Source organism: Staurois parvus, unplaced genomic scaffold, assembly GCF_062004578.1.
Source record: "Staurois parvus isolate SC_StPar_1 unplaced genomic scaffold, SC_StPar_1.0 ptg000136l, whole genome shotgun sequence".
NCBI classification, from domain to species: Eukaryota; Metazoa; Chordata; class Amphibia; order Anura; family Ranidae; genus Staurois; species Staurois parvus.
Genome location: NW_028317932.1, coordinates 15,117,686 through 15,138,519, shown reverse-complemented (window position 1 = coordinate 15,138,519; position 20,834 = coordinate 15,117,686). Strand labels below are relative to the sequence as shown.

General features: G+C 40.8%; 1 protein-coding gene across 2 annotated transcripts in view; it reads left to right on the top strand.

The window, feature by feature from the left end:
* The window catches only part of GSDME (gasdermin E), a 144,902-nt gene that overhangs the window by 2,093 nt on the left and 121,975 nt on the right, over window positions 1-20,834 (top strand). For both annotated transcript variants that reach the window (XM_089673210.1, XM_089673209.1), the window contains exon 2: window positions 4,943-5,176. In XM_089673210.1, coding sequence (XP_089529336.1) covers window positions 4,960-5,176 — 217 coding nt within the window. In that variant the 5' untranslated portion in view covers window positions 4,943-4,959. The remainder of the gene's footprint in view (window positions 1-4,942; window positions 5,177-20,834) is intronic.

Below are 20,834 nucleotides of genomic sequence, written 5' to 3'. Positions count from 1 at the left end.
GAAATTAAGTTATGTGTAATAAAATGGAATGGTACAGGGAAAAAGTATTGAACACATGAAAGGGAGCTCCAACACCAGCTGAAATCTATCAGTAATTAGAAAGCAATCCTGCCTCTTGTCAGTGCAAATTAATAGCAGCTGGTTCAGTCTAAACTGATGGCCAATAAAAAGGTGTCTCACTACCAAGGTGTCACACAAGAAATCTCTCATGATGGGTAAAAGCAAAAAGCTCTCACAAGAGCTTTGCAACCTTATTGTTGCAAAACATACTGATGGCATTAGTTACAGAAGGTTAATACTTCTGAATGTTCCAGTGAGCACTGTTGGGGCCATAATCTAGAAGTGGAAAAAACATAATTTCACCATAAATCAGCCACAACCAGGTGCTGCTCAGAAGATTTCTGACAGAGGAGTGAAAAGAATTATCAAAAGAGTTGTCTAAGAGCCAAGGACTACTTGTGGAGAGCTTCAGAAGTACCTGGAATTAACAGGTACAGTTGTTTCAAAGAAAACAAGTAATGCACTCAGCCGCCATGGCCTGTATGCAGGCTCACCACGCAAGACTCCATTGCTAAAGAAAAAGCATGTTGAAGCTCATTTAAAGTTTGCTGCACATTTAGAAAAGTCTGTGAAATACTGGGAGAATATAGTCTGGTTAGATGAGACCACAATTGAACTCTCTGGATGCCATAATACACACATCATGTTTGGTGGTCAAATGGTACTGCACATCACCCCAAAAACACCATACCAACCGTGAAGTTTGGAGGTGGTAACATCATGGTGTGGGATTGTTTTTCCACATACGGTACTGGCAAACGTCATGTCATTGAAGGAAAGATGAATGGGAAAAATGAACGAAGACATTCTTGATAAAAAATCTGCCATTTACCAGGTTGATGAAGATGAAGCGACGGTGGACATTTCAGCAAGAAAATGATCCCAAACACAAAGCCAAGGAAACTCTCAATTGGTTTTAAAGAGAGAAAATAAAGCTGCTAAATTGGCCCAGCCAATCACTGGACTTGAATCTAATATAAAATCTATGGAAAGAACTAAAGATCAGAGATCATAGAAGAGGCCCACAGAACCTTAAAGATTTGAAGAATGTGCGGAAGAATGGGCCAAAATCTCACCTGAGCAATGCATGCCACTAGTTTCTCCATACAGGAGGCGTCTTGAAGCTGTCATTACTAACCAAGGATTTTGTACAAAGTATTACATTTCATTTAGCATGTATAATACTTTTTCTCTGTGTCATTCCATTTTATTACACATCACTTCATTTCTGAATGTATTTGTCTTGGTTTCTTTGTATGTATGGCTTGCATGGGTTATTACCGACGTGGTGAAAATTTCATGTCAATAGCACCTTAAGAAATATATTTACTGAGAAAAATGGTGACCTGTTCAATACTTATTTTACCTGCTGTATGTGCATGTTATTTGTTTATACCTGTAGTACAGCCCAGAAACAATAGAAATTTATGAACAATTATTTATTTGCAAACTTTTTTATAACCGAAACAAAGAAAAATGTGTTTTTTTTTTTTTTGCTTTGTTTTGCAAACTTTTTTTTTCTTTGTCCTTTTTTTTTTTTTTTTTTTGTCAATTTTAGCAAAAATAAAAACCCCAGTGGTGATTAAAAACAACCAAAAGAAAGCTCTAGTTGTGTGAACAAAATGCTAAAAATTTAGTTTGGGTACAGTGTTTCATGACCACGCAATTTGTCATTCAAAGTTTGAGAGCGCTGAAAATTGGCCTGGTCAGGAAGGGGGTTCAAGTGCCCTGTATTGAAGTGGTTAAATAGTTTTTTCCTAACTTTGCAGCCATGTGCATTCTGAAATTGGGGTTCAAATTCCAAAGTTATACTATTGCCAAAAACTTTGAGAGGTCTACTTTTTTCTAAACAGATTAATTTTTTGGTGGTTCCTGGAGTCCTGCCACTTCTGAGCCACTGTAAATGCAGTTTGCTGCCAAAAAACTAACATGCTAGTTTTTGGCCTTTGACTGCCCAAATGCACTCCTTTTGTGTCTGGGCCCTGCCTTGTTCACACTAGTGGTGCACCCAAAAAATGAAAATTCTTGGACTGAAACCGAAAAACCAAAAATAGTTTTTTTTTTTTGTTTTTTTTTTTTTAAATATATATATTTTTTATGTAACTGTATTCAACTTTTTAATATCATGAATTTAAATTGATATGAATTTATTTTCAGCACCTTTTTGGCCAGTAGGCTGCTTTAGCACTGAGCAGTTTTTACATTGATTTTGCGTAAAAAAAACAAAGAAGCTCAAGAAAAATGCATCCCTTTAAATTTAATGTATGTCTTCACACTGGTCCATCACGCTTCTCTTGCGGTGCTAAAAATCTGGCTTGCTGCATTTTTGGCACATCTTTGGAGAGTTAAAAAAAAAAAAAAAAAAGCACCTCTCAATTATTAAGGCCTGGTTCACACAAATGCGTTTAGGGCTTTTTGCAGAAATGCACTACAGTGCATTTAACATTGTTTCTTATGCACACGTTCACATCTATGCTTTTTTGAGTTGCTGCGTTTTTGGAAAGGGTCAGGGACATTTTTAAATGCAAAATGTTGCATTTTTGGTTCAATAGACTTCAATGGAGATGCTGAAAAAAATGCATGTAGTGTGTTTTTGATGCGTTTTCACGCAATTGCTGCGTTTTGTTTTTAATCTGCCCACGTTGGCCAAAAAGTGTCAAACACACTGCATAAAGCACTGAAAAACAGACAAAGCAAGCTGCATTAGTGTGGACCAGGCTTGAAACACTTTGAAAATGAGCATGTGTTGTGTTTGATGCATTTTTCATTTTTAATCTGCTGAGCAACGAATTGGCACAAATAAAAATTTTTTTAAAAATGCGTCAAAAACATGCGTGCAAAAGCGCAAAACAAATAGCAAACTGCATTGGGGTGAACCAGGCCTGAAACTGAAAATGCATCAAAAATGCACGTGTTGCGTTTTTGATGTTTTTGCTTTTTTTTTAATCTGCCTAGCAATAAGTCGCCCCCCCCCCCCCCCAAAAAAAATTTTTTTTAAAGCGCACGAAACATTAAAACTGTGTGAAAAAAGTGCTTGCGAAAACAGACAACACAAACTGCGTTGGCATGATCCAGGCCTGAAAATACATTGAAAACCCACCAACGCATACATGTTGCATTTTTGATGTGTTGTTGTTTTTTGGGTTTTTTTATATTCACGTGACCTATTTAAAATGCACCCTAAACGTGGTAAAATTTGCGTTTTTGGCGGCCATTATTCGCACCTTTTTTCCTATCAGCAAAATGCTGATAACGCGATTTACATTTCAGCCGGCCGATGTATCGGTGCATTCCTAGTTCACGCCATGTGATTGCAACCTACTTATATGGTGTTCTTATGTATAGAAGCAGTAATTTTATAGAATCCTAAGCTACTTAAGTAACACTATTGCTCTCAAACACCCATTTTACAGGCATTGCATTGATATCTTTTATTCCCCTAAACGGCCCTCTATGTTGACCTACATGTCCATGCCCACATGGGTGTTTAGAGGCTGGGGCATGTTCAGAAGAGGAACATTTTGGCAGAAAAAACACCCAATGTGTTTAAATGTACCTAATTGCTAGACACGTTTTTAGGGTTTGAGTGTTTGTCAATGTCCAGCATAAATAATTATTCTGGCCGATGAAATGAATAAACGTCAATGCTTGATGCGCTTTAATGTGCCAAAATGCATTTGAAAAACGCAACTTTGGCATGTTTACCGCTTTTTCCTCTCAGGAGAAGTGTACATATGAGGCCTTGGTTTCAAGTAAACATAATATAAAACTTAATTGCAGGTGCTCAAAACATTCACTTTTAACACTTTAGACTACTTTCAGTGCAATTTTTTTGTGGGGTGTTTCAATGTATTTTCAAAATGTCCTAGTGTGGGGAAAAAGCTTCATAAATATAATCGAATATACACACTGCTGTTTTACACCTTTTAGCATTTTCCCCATAATTTGTAAAAATAAAAGCACCCCCTTGCAGTGAGGATTTTATTTTTTTTTTTTTGAATTTCACCTTTTAAATTTGGCGGCTAAATTAGTTTTCTTAGACTAAGAACATTTTTTTTATGAAGTACAGAAAATACCTGTTGACCGTGCCAAAAATGTCCTTGTCATTTTCTGTGATCTGAAAGGATAGCGTCAACTATCTCCTTTTGTACACTACTAGTCCAATCATTTTCATCAGTTGATGGAGATGAGCAAAGGCAGACATGTATGAAGTCAAGACTGTAAGACCTCCATAGGTGCAGTGAAGAACGTGGGGTTTTCGGTTTAGCTGTGCATTTGTATTTCTTAAGAGTACATCACAGGACACAGAAGAGTTGCGTCATTGTTACATGTGTTAGGCCTCTTTGACACGGACTGACCGTTTGGGTCCCCCTTCCTGTTTTTCAGGTGGACCTGATTGGACCATCCTTTGTTCTCTATAGAGCAGTGGCTGTAAACAGACATGTCCGTTCCCCTCACATCTCAGCTAAGCCTCGGGTTTTGTAGCAGGCAGTGAGGAACACAAGCCAGAGGAGAGGAATCTCCGTCCTGTGATATATTCCAAGAAAAGGATTTTACAGATAAACAAGAAATCCTGATTTCTTTATCGTACATCACAGGACACCGTGGAATTAAGTAATTGCATTGGGACAGTCCATGTAGTAATGATTCTGAGGGGAGGAGAACACAGAGACCAGGTCCAGTAAGCCCAAATCTCCAAACAGAAAAGGGGAACCCAAAAAAGAGAGGACTTTGGGAGTTTTCCTTCACTGGGATGATCAGCTCAGGGGTAGAGAGCATCTTCTAATTGGAAAACAAAATGTACAATAAGACTATGCTAGAAATAAAAATGCATTTTGAATGTATAATACTTGTGTAAATTCATACATATTTATGTTTTTAGGAGTTTGATCATTTAAGATGTTTTCCAAAGCCACAAAAACTTTTCTGAGAGAAATCGATGCAGGGGGCGATTTGATACCAGTCTCCAGTTTAAATGACTGCGATAAGGCCCAGCTTCTCAGTGTGATGGCCAAGAAGAAGCGATTCTGGTGGTGGCAAAAACCGAAGTACCTTTTTTCATCGTGTGCATGTCTTCTTGGTGATGTACTGACTGATGAGAAACCAGTGAACCCAGGTAAGGGTTATTCAAGGAGAGGTCTGCAGTCATTGCATGCTGTGTACTGGTGTCTGAGCTGAAGTGCTATTAGGACCTTTATACTGCCATTATGATCGTAAATATGCACAGCTGACATGTGTTGTAATACTGCAAGGGAGTGCTTGGACTCTCTTAAAGCAGACCTTCCAGTAGCTTTACAAGTTTGCTTGAATACATTTCTTACACATGCAAGGGAGCTAAAGAAGCCAACTTGGATAAAAGGTAGTAGGCTATATAGAAATTCTCTACAGGCAGCTGCAAAGATCTGTCAGCACTGAGCTTCATCTCAAGAAATCAATGGGGAGCGCCTCTAAAGCCGGCCATAGATGGATTGAATCTCGGCCGGTTCAGCAGGACTGTGGTTGCAGGAAAGCAAGTTGCATACTCTATGGGCCTACCTTAGAGTACCTGGATCTATAAAATGAACATGTAAAGGGATCATCTCACCTGGCTTAGTTTAACAGCTGTATAGTCTGCTCCTCTAAAATTTTGTATAAATGTTACCGCACACCCAAAAATGTGAATCCAGTGGATCCTTTGGGCATCCTTTTGACATGAAATGTCACAATCAGGCCAGCAGGGGCCTGCGGTGTGTCTGAGTTGTACTGTACATGAACTAGCTTCCCACATTGTGTTGCAGCTGCTCACTACTTGATTACTACACAGACCACAGTTGTTAAATTTTAGCTGGCCATACACTAGAAATTAGTTTGAAATGTTGTAACAATGTTTATTTAGTTTTCTAATAACTAGTAGGGTCAAATCAATGTTCAAATCATAATTTGAAGAAGCAGGATGGAAAATGTATCTCAAACGAACAAACTTCTAACAGTGAATGGGGTTTTCATTAGGGAAGTTAAATTGTTCCAAAATTGACTATTCCGTTATTGTGCTTCCTCTATCCAAGGAAGACATGTTGGTTGAAACATGCTGGAAGGAGGCTCAGGATTCTCTTTTGCAGCCCCCCTCACCAACCCCCTCCTCGATAGTGGTACCCTCACCCATTCTTGCCTCCTTTCTTTATTTTCATTTAGGAAAGTCCTTTCATCAATCCAAAATCAAATGTTAACAGCAAAAACATTTTTGAAGTACTTGTGAATGACATTCGTCAAGTCATCAAATGTTCTGAGAATTTTAGTAGGAATGGTCATATGAAAATCTCTAGAGCAGTGGTTCATAACCTGGGTTCGATCGAACCCCAGGGGTTCGGTGAGTCAGTCTCGGGGGTTCGGCGGAGGTGACCCACACCCGACTCATATGATTTGTGATGACATGCCCAGTGGTCGGCAAGCCGCGGCTCTTGTGTGCCGGGCGCCCGCTCCCCTCCCTCCTCTCGGGCGGCAGGGACTCAAATGCAATGATTGGCCAGTCTCGCTGCCACTCACATCCTGATAGCCAGTGATTGGCTGTCAGGATGTGTGTAGGCGGGGCAGCGTGACGAACGTGAGAGGAGCTAGGCTCCTCTCACAGTCCGCCCTGAAGACCGGAATGGCGCGGGAATACAGCGAGAGGAACGCGCGGAGCAAAGGTAAGTGAATTGACACAGGGGGGACTTGGGGACTTAATATGGGGGATGAATTAATATGGGGGATGAATTACTATATGGGGGATGAATTACTATATGGGGGATGAATTACTATGGGGGATGAATTTTCATACCGTTTGTTACAACATATCTTTGCGAGCAATCCTTTTCGAGGATGCTGGACATAAAGACGAAGAAAAGGAACAGACTTTGTTGCGAAAATGACATGAGAGTGGCACTTGCCAAGGTAATGCCGCGCATTTCTGAACTGGCCTCTGAAAGACAACAGCAGAAGTCACACTGATTTGCGGTAAATATTCATTATTTTGTTTTTGTGTGAAAATCATGTTTTAATGATTTTGTTCTTTGTTCTTAATGGTTTTGTTCATTTTGTGCACCTATGTATAAATATATACCTATGTTTTGAATTTTAAAAATCATATTTTATTTTTCCAATTAAGAAGGGTTTGGTGAATGCGCATATGAAACTGGTGGGGTTCAGTACCTCCAAAAAGGTTAAGAACCACTGCTCTAGAGTATGAACAGCTTTTTTTCTAAGACCTCCCGATCCCACACAGCCTGAAACATGAGGGATCTTGCAAAGGCATGGGGGTTTACATGATAGCCCTATTCGTGGGCCCAGCATCTTCATACAGGATAAAGTTGGTGACGATGGATGGGGATGTAGCTCAGTAGTAGAGCGAATGCTTCATTTGAGACCCTGGGTTCAATCCCTGGCATCTCCAGGTTTTTTCAGATGTCTTTGTATGCCCATTGCTAACGTATATTGCCCTGTAAAAATGGACATGCATATTGATTTGTGAGTGTTCATATAAAGGAGAGATCTGTAGTATGATCATTTGTTAGATACATGTGCTGATATTGGTTTGATCAGAAACGTTAACAATTCCACCACAACTATTGGAGAACTCGGTCAAAAGCGCAATAAATTGATCAAATTATGGTTCCTATTCAATATGAACTTTTAGTTGCAACCAACGATGAGTTGAAAGATCATTTTGATTTGCCACTTTAAAGTGCAAATTATGGTCTGAGAATTGATGTAAAAAAAAACCTATGGTGCATGTGCAACTGCTGCATGTGATATAGGATGCTATCCAAAAAATGCATTTACCCAAAAGCCAGTCTGCGGTTTACAGAAGGAGGGGAAAAAAAAAACACATTACAAGGCAGAAATGGGCCCATTAATGTACAAACTAGCTATGGCTACGTTTACAGTATGTAAACCTAATCATCAACAAAATTAGTCAATTTTGATCCTTTTTAAGGCTTTACAGTCAGTTCCAAAAAAAATCTGAGTGCATCTGTCTGTGTCTGACTTAAAGGAACCAAAAAATAATATATCTCATTTTTAAATTCTGCTACCCCATGGTTTACATAAATATGGTATGCTGTAAAAAATACATCAAGGACCAACAGTTTTGGAGGTGGGTTATAGCCCATTTATTTAGAATTGGCTTCAGAACTTAATGCAATGCACCCCAATGCATTAAAATACAAAGCTATTGTGTGGCATAAAGGGGAAGTAGCTCAGTGGTAGTGTGCATTCTTTGCATGTATGAGGCCCTCAGTTCCCACCCTGACTTCTCCAGAGACTTTTGCAGAAGTAAAATCTGAAATAAAATTGCATAGCTGTAACAGCCCACTAATGTACACTATCAATAAGTGTATTTGTATAAGGCTAATATTCAAATTGAAGTGTCATCACTTCTGAACAACCCCAGTCAATTCTGCGTTTGTTTTTTTGTAAGAGGATAAAGCTCAGTGTCATGATTTGATCCCCTAATACCTAACGATAATTCTGTCTCCCACAGACTGGCTATGTGCTCTTGTGGTACACAGATAAGTCAGTTTAACCATTAGCCGCCCGGCCAATGGCCGTTTGGCAGCTGGCAAAATCTTTCAGCGTTCCGGGTGGACGCCATATGGCGTCCTCCCAGGCATGCGCAGTTTGCACGCCTGCAGAGCTGCACAGCAGCGCAATCTGTCACCGGCCGCGTACCTCGGACACGGCCGATGACAGATCTGAGTACCGGCCCCGTTGCCGGTACCATGTGACCTGCTGTGACCAATCACAGCAGGTCACATGTCAGTTGTATACAATGGATGGCTTCATTCATGCCATCCATTGTATACTAGTGTGCCTAGCTGTGAATGGTCACAGCGATCACATGCAAAAGCTGGGCCAATCACAGCCCAGCTGTGTCATGTGATTAGCCGTGGCCAAATCACAGCTAAGCACAAAAAAAGCCCTGAATGAATCTGTCATTCAGGTAAATGAAAAAAAACTGATCACTTCCCCAAAGTAGTACAGTGTTACTATGGTAACATTGTACTACTTTGGTACTTACTATGGTAACATTGTACTACTTTGGTACTTACTATGGTAACATTGTACTACTTTGGTACTTACTATGGTAACATTGTACTACTTTGGTCAAAGTGAAATATGAAAAAATCTAAAAGGAAAAAATGTAATAAATTAAAAAATTTGTTTTTTGTTTTTTTTTTTTCCATACGGTCACCAGTCAGTGTCCCTGATCACCGCCATGCCAGTTATACGATGACGCGGTACTGCACTGGTGACAGTATGTAAAAAAAAAAAAAAACAAAAACAAATTGTGAAAATAAATTTTAAAAAATTTTTCATTTTCTGAAAAATTATGACAAAAATACAACTTCAAAAAACTCGCCATGTCTCTTATGAAATACGTCGGACTGTCTACTTTGCAAAAAGGGGTCATTTGGGGGATATCTGTACTGTTCTGACATTCTTGGACCTCAAGAAATTAGATTGGCCGTCAGTACTTCAGGATTGATCAATTTTCAGATCTATACCATAGTTTTTGAACTCTATAACTTTCCTACAAAATAAAAAAATACATCCTAATTTGGGTTATTTTCACCAAAGACATGTAGCAAAATACATTTTGGCCTACATTTTATGAGGAACAATTATTTATTTGCGAACGTTTATAACAGAAACAAAGAAAACCGTGTTTTTGTTTTGTTTTGTTTTTGTTTTTTTTCCCCCCCCCAACATTTTCGGTCTTTTTTTGTTAATTTAGCAAAGCATAAAAACCCCAGTGGTGATTAAATACCACCAAAAGAAAGCTCTAGTTGTGTGAAGAAAATGATAAAATTTTAGTTTAGGTACAGTGTTGTATGACCGCGCAATTGTCATTCAAAGTGTGAGAGCACTGAAACCTGAAAAATGGCCTGGGACGGAAGGGGGTAAAAGTGCCCGGTATGGAAATGGTTAAGAAGGTGCTCCTAACGACAACTCGCTATTTTGTATAAAAGACACCTGCCCACAAAATCTTTCTTCCATTCAAACTTCACCATCATGTGCAAAGAGCTGTTAAAGGACTGGAATGGGCTGCAAGGATGGAAGGAGTTTCAAGACAATCAGCAAGAAGCTGGGGGAGAAGGAGACAACTGTTTGGAGCAATTATTTTCAAATGGAAGAAATACAAAATAACCATCAGTCACCCTCAGTCTGGAACTCCATGCAAGATTTCGCCTCATGGGGTAAGGGTGATCATGAGAAAAGTGAGGGATCAGTCCAGAACTACATGGGAAGAGCTTGTGAATGATCTCAAGACAGTTGGGACCACAGTCACTAAACAAACAATTTGTAACACAATACACCGCCATGGATTGAAATCCTGCGGTGTCTACAAGGTTCCCATCCTCAAGAAGGCACATGTGCAGACCCGTCTAAAGTTTGTCAAACATCTAAATGATTCAAAGAAGGATTGGGAGAAAAGTGATGTGGTCAGATGAGATCAAAATTAAGCTCTTTGGCATTAACTCAACTCGCTGTCTTTGGAGGACGAAAAATTCTGACTATAACCCTAACACCATTCCTAGAGTCAAGCACAGTGGTGGAAACTTTATGCTTTGGGGCTGTTTCTCTGCTAAAGGTATAGGCAAACTGCCGCATTGAGGGGCCAATGGACAGGGCCATGTATTGTAAAATCTTGGGGGGACCTCTTCCCTCAGCCAGAACACTGAAGATGGGTCGTGGATGGCTCTTCCAGCATGACAATGACCCAAAACATACGGCCAAGTCAACAATGGAGTGGCTCAAGAAGAGACACGTTAAGGTGTCCAGACCTTAATCCTATAGAACATTTATGGAGGGAGCCTGAAACTTCGGGTTTCCAAGCGACAACCAAGAAATCCTAAAATGTTACTAAACCCAGGACCCTGCATTTACTATATCTGGTCTCCCACAATACACAGAATGTGGAAATGCAATTATTTTAGTAAATATAAACTGCTAAATACCTTTTCTCATCAGCAGTTAGAGCAGTCTTGTGACTTCTATCAGTGTTCAGCAGAACACTGGTTAAAGCTAGTAGGAGAGTTTTTTTTCTAGGAGGATGTACAACCCCTGACCTCTGTCTGGACAGTGCTGATTGGCACTGTGCTGAACAGATGTACTCCCAAGAAATAAAAATAACCTCTCTAGCAATACACACCAAACTGAGCATGTGCAGTGTCTCCACACAATGTGTTATCAGGAGATAAGAGGGAGACACTGGAAGAAAGGGAGAATCAGAGAAGACAGGATCACACATCCTTTTTACACAATGCAGAGGCTCAACCCCTTCGATTCCACAGTGAATACAAGCATGCTTTACGACATATACAGACTGATTTTACTGTTGCGGGTTTAGTAACACTTCAAGTATTTAGAGAAGCTCTCTAAAGAAGAGTGGACCAAAATCCCTCCTGAGATGTGTGCAAATCTGGTAACTAACTACAAGAAATGTCTTGCCTCTTTGCCAACAAGGGTTTCTCCACTAAGTACCAAGTACTGACTGAATTGCAACTCAATTTAAAATACACCTATGATAAAAAATGTTATAGACCCTTCATCTCTTTGTAAGAGGGCAAACTTACAAAATCTGCAGGGGTCAAATATTTATTTTTCCCCACTGTATGAGGCACCTATCAGTCCCTGGTTTCTCCAGGCTTTTTTCATGTCTGAACTATTTCAGACTATACCCTTTTTAAAGTATTAAAATAGAACTACAAGCAAAATCCCTCTCCTCTCTTAACACCTATTCTGACTAACCTGTATAAGAAAGATCTGTAAGATCTGTATACTTGCCTATTTTCGGGCTGCGCTGATCTGATCACATAATCCGGCTTCTCTCTGTCAGCCAACGGCAGTTGCAGGGAAGAGGAGGGAGCGTGGACAAAAGGACCATAGACTCCTTATGGGTCATGTCGCCACTCCCAGACATTATTAGCGTTTGTGAAACCCTTTCCCCTGTAGCCATTTGTTATATAAGGGAATGTAACTCAGTGATAAAGGAATGGGCTCCCTTCAAGCATACCTGTCCGTAATTTATCCACTGTCCTATATGGTCCAGGTTGGAGACTCTCAAATGTAAAAGTTAGAACTGCACTTTACAGTGGAGCCTTGGCGAGGCAGTGCAGCTTCCACATACACCAATAAGCCACAACTTTATGACCACTGACAGGTTAAGTGAATAACATTTATTTTTGTTAAAATGACATCGGAAGTCAGTGGTATATGTAGTATTGGGCATCAAGTAAGCATGTTGTCCATGAAGACTGTTTGAAATTAGAAAAAATGGGCATCGTAGTTTGTTGTGCATGGGACTGTGTAGCCACAGACAGGTCAAGCTGCCAATTCAGATCTGTGTCCACAGCCAAAAGCACCTGCAATGGGCACGTGGGCATCAGAACTGGGCCACAGAGCAATAGAAGGTGGCCTGGTCTGACAAATACATTTTCTTTTACATCGTGTGTGTGTGTGTGTGTGTGTGTGTGTGTGTGTGTGTGTGTTGCTTATTTTGGGAAAAGATGGCACCAGGATGCAGTATGGGAAGAAGGAAGGTGTAATGCTTTGGGCAATGTTCTGATAGAAAACCTTGATCCTGCCATTCATGTGGAAGTTACTGGACACCAGCTACCTAAACATTGTTGGTGACCAAGTACATCCCTTCATGGAAATGGTATTCCTTGATGGCCTCTTTCTGCAGCATGATACACCCTGCCAGAGTGCAAAAATGGTTCAAGACTAGTTTGAGGAACACAACAAGAAGTTTGAGTTGTTGACCTGGGTTCCAAATTCTTCAAATCTCAATCCATAGAAGCATCTGTGGGATGTGCTGCAAAAATAGGTATGTTCTATGGAGGCCCCACCTCGCAACGTTACAGAATTTAAAGGATCTGCTACTGATGGCTTGATGCCAGATACCACCGCATACCTTCAGAGGTCGATTGGTAACCATGCCTTGGTAGGTTAGGGCTTTTTGATGGGGGGGGGGGGGGGGGGGTTATATTTAGATGGGTGGTCCTAAACTACCTTGCACTTGGTGTAAAGTGAACTTGTATATAATAAAACAGATACAAACAATTGAGTGAAAGTTTGGGGACTCTGTACAGTGTCAGAATACCTAACACAAATTGTAACACAAAAATAGATGCGCTGTCCATTTTTAACCGTTTCAATACCGTGTGATTTTACACCTTCCTGCCCAGGCCATTTTTCAGGTTTCAGCGCTCTCATACTTTGAATGACAATTGCGCGGTCATACAACACTGTACCCAAACTAAAATTTTATCATTTTCTAAACACAACTAGAGCTTTCTTTTGGTGGTATTTAATCACCGCTGGGGTTTTTATTTTTTGCTAAATTAACAAAAAAAGACCAAAAATTTTGAAAAAAAAACACATTTTTCTTTGTTTCTGTTATAAAAGTTTACAAATAAATAATTGTTCTTCATAAATTTAGGCCGAGATGTATTCTGCTACATGTCTTTGGTAAAAATAACCCAAATTAGGATGTATTTTTTAGTTTGTAGGAAAGTTATAGAGTTCACAAACTATGGTATAGATCTGAATATTGATCAATCCTGAAGTACTGACAGCCAATCTAATTTCTTGAGGTCCAAGAATGTCAGAATAGTACAGATATCCCCAAATGACCCCTTTTTGCAGAGTAGACAGTCCGACGTACTTCATAAGAGGCATGGCGAGTTTTTTGAAGTTGTATTTTTTTTTGTCGTAATTTTTCGGAAAATGAAAAAATTAAAAAAATTATTTTCACTTTTTTTTTTTTTTTTTTTTTTACATACTGTCACCAGTGCAGTACAGCGTCTTCATATAACTGGCATGGCGGTGAACATGGACACTGACTGGTGACAGTATGGAAAAAAAATATATATATTTTTTATTTTTTTATTATATTTAATTTTTTATTACATTTTTTTTAAAGCTTTTTTTTTTTCATATTTTACTATGACCAAAGTAGTACAATGTTACCATAGTAACATTGTACTACTTTGGGGGAGTGATCAGTATTTTTTTTTTTTTTTTTATACACAGTTTGCTTATAGCAAAGAATTACTTTGCTATAAGCAAGCATTTAGCTGAATGAAATCGATTCATTCAGCTTTTTTTTTTTTTTTTTTTTTTTTTTTTGTGCTTAGCTGTGATTTGGTCACAGCTAATCACATGACATGTGCATGTGACCTGCTGTGACCATTCAAAGCTAGGCACTAGTATACAATGGATGGCATCATGAATGAAGCCATCCATTGTATACAACTATCATGTGACCTGCTGTGATTGGTCACAGCAGGTCACATGGTACCAGCTACGGGAGCCGGTACTCGGATCTGTCATCAGCCGTGTCCGAGGTGCGCGGCCCGTGACAGATCCCGCTGCTGCGCCGCTCTGCTGTGCCGCAAACTGCGCATGTGCGGGAGCACGCCAAATGGCGTGCACCCGGAATTTAGGAGCGCATTTCAAGCCGCCAAACGGCCATTGGCCGGGCGGCTAATGGTTAATAATCAAAATACAGTAAATAGTAAAGTGACTTCAATGTTAACCACAGTGTAATGATATATAAATGATACATTGTGAGCTGGTGCCTAATAATAATTTCGTGCCTCCATCCCCTATTTTGCATATACATAGAACAAGAACATATTTGATTGGAATTTAAATGACGTACAACATTTGTATAAAAAACAATGTATTGCACAATAGATGAGAAACTTTTTTACATAAATTGTAAAGCAATTTATCAAAAGGCAAGCTGATTTGTAAACACTACCATATATTGGTATGCTATAAGAATATAGATCAAAAGTGAGAAATTGATGTAAAGGATCAATGATTACCCAGTGCTGACCGGTAGATAAGGGATCATCCCAAACCAGGGGTAGGCAACCTGCGGCTCTCTAGCTAATGTGGAACTACATTTCCCATGAGGCATTGCAAAGATTACAAAACTGACAATTACAGCTATGACTTGCAGAGGTATGATGGAAATTGTAGTCCTGCGGCTCTCAGGTTGCCTACCCCTGTCCCAAACTATGTACTAACAAAGGGGGGCCACACCTTTCCCAGCAGCAAATGAGCTGCCGGTGTTAAAAAAAAAAAAAAAACCCAGTCGACACCATTTACTTCCTAGCAAATCATTGATCCTTTTTATATACATTTCTTATCTTTTGATTTTCTTATTGTGGTTTTATTTATAATATAATATATTTCTTCTTATACAGGATTTATATAGCCCCAACAGTTTGCGCGGCGCTTTACAATATAAAGGGAGACCGTACAATTACAACACAGTTCAGTACAGAGAATAGGAGGGCCCTGCTCATGGAGCTTACATTCTAAAGGAAGTGGGAGGTGGTACAAAAGGGGATGATCTGATGGAGGCGATTCAAGTACAGTTCTTAGGTGGAGGTGGGGTAGGGTTCCTTGATTAAGTTAGTTTTTAAAGATTAATATTTTACATATATATATTTTTTTTTTTGTGTGTGTTTTTACTGTTATATATATTTTTTTATTATGACATATCAACTTCTGACTGGCTACCCCTCTAATTTAAAACAGTATGCTGTATACCCCAATTATATGCCATATTCTTGTGATAGTCCGGTTTTCCTATCATGATTACTTTCCCCACAGGGAGGATACACCTTATGGGCAATATATCATACAAGTTTTTTGGCTGAATAATATGCCCCTCTTAACTTTTTGAGGGAATGTTAAATAGTTTCCCTGTCCTTCTGCGAGCCTGACTATGACAAAATGGTGTTTGCGGCCATTTCCGCACTCCGGCAAGATGGCGCGGGTAAACCGCGCACGCACAGTATGCAATTTGTCGGTCCACACGTTTCGCGCATGCGCTGGAAGACGGCGAGAACGCACTGCAAATGCACCGGGGTCTTTGCAGTCAATCTAGGGACACAGACTATTTAAAGAGTTGATGCACGGCACAGGCGTAATGGCTATCCCTTGCTGAGGAAGTGCAATTTTACGAAACACGTCCAAGGGGCCATAACGCCATGACCTCCAGCCACCGGCTCCTGATATAGGTCCGGTGGCCTCCTTTACAATACTGTATGGTCAGTGTACTTTTTGTCTACTTACATACCTTGATTTTATTACTTTTAGTTACCCACGTGGATTAATTTTTTATCAAAATACTACACTATGGGCTATTATTTTTGTTGACTCCCCCGTAAGCCAACCATTCATCCCCAGAGCCCACACTCTATGGCACAGGAGATATTCCCATATTACTGACATCAGCCCACCACTACTAGAGGAGAACGCCAGGTCCAGTGCGATCCACCTGGCTTTATATCTGAGAGGCTTCCACGGTGGTACTCGGGGCTATCCCAAGAGTGACGACCACTGACCAGACCAATACCAAGAGGGAGAGAGTTCGTTACAAGTGGTTCAGCTCATCCATCCCATCCCATCCCATCCCATGAGGGGGAGCTCTGGTTATTGATTATATGCGTATATAAAGATACGCATCTGGTGAGTGCGTATTTTAACTATTTTATCACCTCGCCACCTGGAATGTGAAATCCCTAACATCTCCTGTAACCATCACCTATCACAGACTGTCACCATCTTTTTTATACATTTATTTTAACATATTGAGATTTTATTCACGACCATATGTTCAGCTGGTTTATGGATTGGAAGTATTAATCTGCACTTTTTAAGTTTTTAAAGATTGTCTAAAGGCAGGCAAGGTGGGAACTGACCGGACATACTGAGGTAGGGAGTTCAAGAGGATGGGAGAGGCTGGAGAAGTCCTGGAAGCAAGCGTGGGAGGAGGTGACGAGGGAGCTAGAGAGCAAGATGTCTTGGGAGGACCGGAGCAGACGATTTGGACGATATCTGCAGATGAGGTTGGTGATGTAGCTAGGGGCAGTGTTGTGGATGGCTTTGTATGTTTTATGGTTAGTATTTAGAATTTTATATGTTGGGTTAGTGGAAGCCAGTGAAGGGATTGGCAGAGAGGGGAAGCAGCGCTGATCGGTTGGTAGGGTGTATGAGTCTAGCAGCAGCATTCATAATAGATTGATGAGGGGATAGCCTGTGTACCGGTAGGCCAGTGAGGAGGGAGTTGCAGTAATCAAGGCGGGATATAACCAAAGTGTGGGGCAGAATTTAGCCAGTGATTGAATGTGGGGCCCAAAGGAGAAGTCAGAGTCCACCTAGCACAGCAATGGGCAAACTACGGCCCGCGGGCCGTATACGGCCCGGCGGACCTTTTAATCCGGCCCGCGGAGCTAGGCTCCCGCAAGGCCAGTGGTCGGCAAGCCGCGGCTCTTTACAATAGATGCGGCTCTCCTGTGTGCCGGGCGCCCGCTCCCCTCCCTCCTCTCGGGCGGGCGGGCGACCTCCTCTCCTCCTCTCCCCTCCCCTCCTCTCGGATGGCCGCCCCCCCTCTAGGATGGCCGCCCCCTCCCTCCTCTCGGGCGTCAGGACTCTGCAGCTGTCAGGATGTAGGCGGGGCAGCCAGGATGTAGGCGGGGCAGCGTGACGAACTCTTCTCTCACAGTCCTCCCTGAAGACCAGAACGGCGCGGGAATACGAGAGGAACGCGCGGAGGAGCAAAGGTAAGTGAATTGACACAGGGGGGACTTACTATATGGGGGACTTACTATATGGGGAATGAATTACTATATGGGGGACTTACTATATGGGGAATGAATTACTATATGGAGGACTTACTATATGGGGAATGAATTACTATATGGGGGACTTACTATATGGGGGATGAATTACTATATGGGGGTCTTACTATATGGGGAATGAATTACTATATGGGGGACTTACTATATGGGGAATGAATTACTATATGGAGGACTTACTATATGGGGAATGAATTACTATATGGAGGACTTACTATATGGGGAATGAATTACTATATGGGGGACTTACTATATGGGGAATGAATTACTATATGGGGGACTTACTATATGGGGAATGAATTACTATATGGGGGACTTACTTTATGGGGAATGAATTACTATATGGGGGACTTACTTTATGGGGAATGAATTACTATATGGGGGACTTACTTTATGGGGAATGAATTACTATATGGGGGACTTACTATATGGGGAATGAATTACTATATGGGGGACTTACTATATGGGGAATGAATTACTATATGGGGGACTTACTATATGGGGGACTTACTATATGGGGGACTTACTATATGGGGGATGAATTAATATGGGGGATGAATTAATATGGGGGATGAATTACTATGTGGGGGATGAATTACTATGTGGGGGATGAATTACTATGTGGGGGATGAATTACTATGTGGGGGATGAATTACTATATGGGGGATGAATTACTATATGGGGGATGAATTGCTATATGGGGGACGAATTGCTATATGGGGGACGAATTGCTATATGGGGGACGAATTGCTATATGGGGGACGAATTGCTATATGGGGGACGAATTGCTATATGGGGGACGAATTGCTATATGGGGGACGAATTGCTATATGGGGGACGAATTGCTATATGGGGGACGAATTGCTATATGGGGGACGAATTGCTATATGGGGGACGAATTGCTATATGGGGGACGAATTGCTATATGGGGGACGAATTGCTATATGGGGGACGAATTGCTATATGGGGGACGAATTACTATATGGGGGATTAATTACTATGCTTACTATGGGGGAATATTACTATACTTACTATGGATGACACATACACATCATTCATCTACTCTTGGTCCGGCCCCCGGGTCCAATATATGAACCCATTGCGGCCCTCAAGTCAAAAAGTTTGCCCACCCCTGACCTAGCATCTAGTTAACACCTAGCCCCATGGCATAAAGGGAAGGACCAATGGTTGTGCTGTTGATCTTAATGGTAAAGTCATGAGTGGGGGATCTGGGAAGAGGAAATATTACAAGCTCAGTTTTAGAAAGATTGAGTTTCAGGGAGTGATGTGACATCCATACTGATATGTTGCTCAGCAAATTTTGTGATATGTGAGGAGATTAAAGCTGTATTGGAAGCCATGGGAGGTTATCAGTTGGCCCAGGGAGGAGGTGTGGAGAGAGAAAAGAAGGGGCCAAGGACGGAGACTTGAGGTACTCGAACAGAAAGCGTTAGAGGAGCAGAGGAGCTGTTGTATGTGATGCTGAAAATGCGCTGAGAAAGGTAAGGGGAGAACCAAGAGATTAGTCATGGAAGCCAAGGGAATGGAGTTTGAGGAGGAGAGCGGGTGGTCGACTGTGTCAAAGGCAAAAAATGCAATATTGGCGATAATACACAATGGTCAAAGAAGCAAAGTCTTTATTTAAAAAGTAAGTAAAACTAACAGAAATCTAAGCCAATACCACAGAGTGTATATATAGGAATAATAGTAAAGATGATACGTTACGTAAGTTTGTCCTCAAAGCTGAGTATCTTTAGCTAGTCCCACGTCAGAGCAGAAAGAGACCAAACACATGACCCACACTATATTTAAAGGCCTTCCCGAGCACTCCCACACACACACACACACACCCTTGACCCGCCTGGTGTAGTTCTCCATTCAATGAGCAAGTGTCCATCACTGGGGAGTCTGGGCTGAGGCCATGCCCCACCGCTAGGGGGTATGTGTGAACTCCCAGGACAAGGATTTTGGTATACAGCCTTTTGTTACACATCCTGTCGTAAATACTTGCTTTTCTTGACACTGCAAGATATCATTCAATGGGCCAAATAATTCTTTGGCAACCATGCAGTAAAACTCCATAAATGTCTGATACAGAAACATGTTGTCCTCCAACAATTGGCTCCTATCTATATTGGCCCTAGTATCTGTATGTAGGGACCTTAGATTGTAAGCTCTTTGAGGGCTAGGGACTGATGGCATGTACAATATATATGTAAAGCGCTGCGTAAAATGATGGGGCTATATAAGTACCTATAATAATAACAATGTCTGCTTTTTTCTTCCTTATCTCTTTTTTTATTTTGTCTCCTGGATCCTGGTGTTTATTTTTATAGTCAAGATATTTTATTTATCCATGAACATGGACACTAGTCTTTCTAATCAGCACACCATTGTTGGTACCCTCCTTCATTCTCTTCCTGTTTGCACCCTCTGCACACAGGCTATTCTGTTTCTGCCTTTTAGGTCTTTTCACTTGGTTCTGGTGGATCATAGGCCTTTTAATCCCATGCATGTATTTCTAGGTGCCGCTCCTCAGTTTTCCCCTTCTTCATGGTTTTCTTCCCACAACTCCCGGGCCAGACATCTGGCAGCAATCTCCATTTGGAGGTGTTATTAGGCTGTTTATATAAATAAAATATCAAATTATACACTTTACACAGTATATTAAGGGTTTGCAATCTACTGTTCAATCGTGAGCCATCAGTTATGTTTTTAAGTGTAAAAACAGCTGTCTTTATGTAAGGCCCAATCTCCAGCATCTCCAGGTTTTATTGAGGTCTCAAAAATATCAGATTACACTCTTTAAGGGTTTGCAATTAACTTTTCAATTCCCAGGTAATACATCATAGATAATGAGTAGACCCTGGGTTTATAGTCTGGTACCTTCAGGTGACTGGACACTGATAAGATTTGAGGACATATCCCCGGGCATCTCACCATGACTGAGGTGAGGTCCTAAGGTGATGAACCTCTTTTCACCTTATGAAGAAATCACTCATGGCTAACTAGTTTATTATTTCACTTTGAATTTTCAATCAACTCTTCACTGTCTTGTAATACAACAATAGAAGTGCATTTGGATCTGTGTAA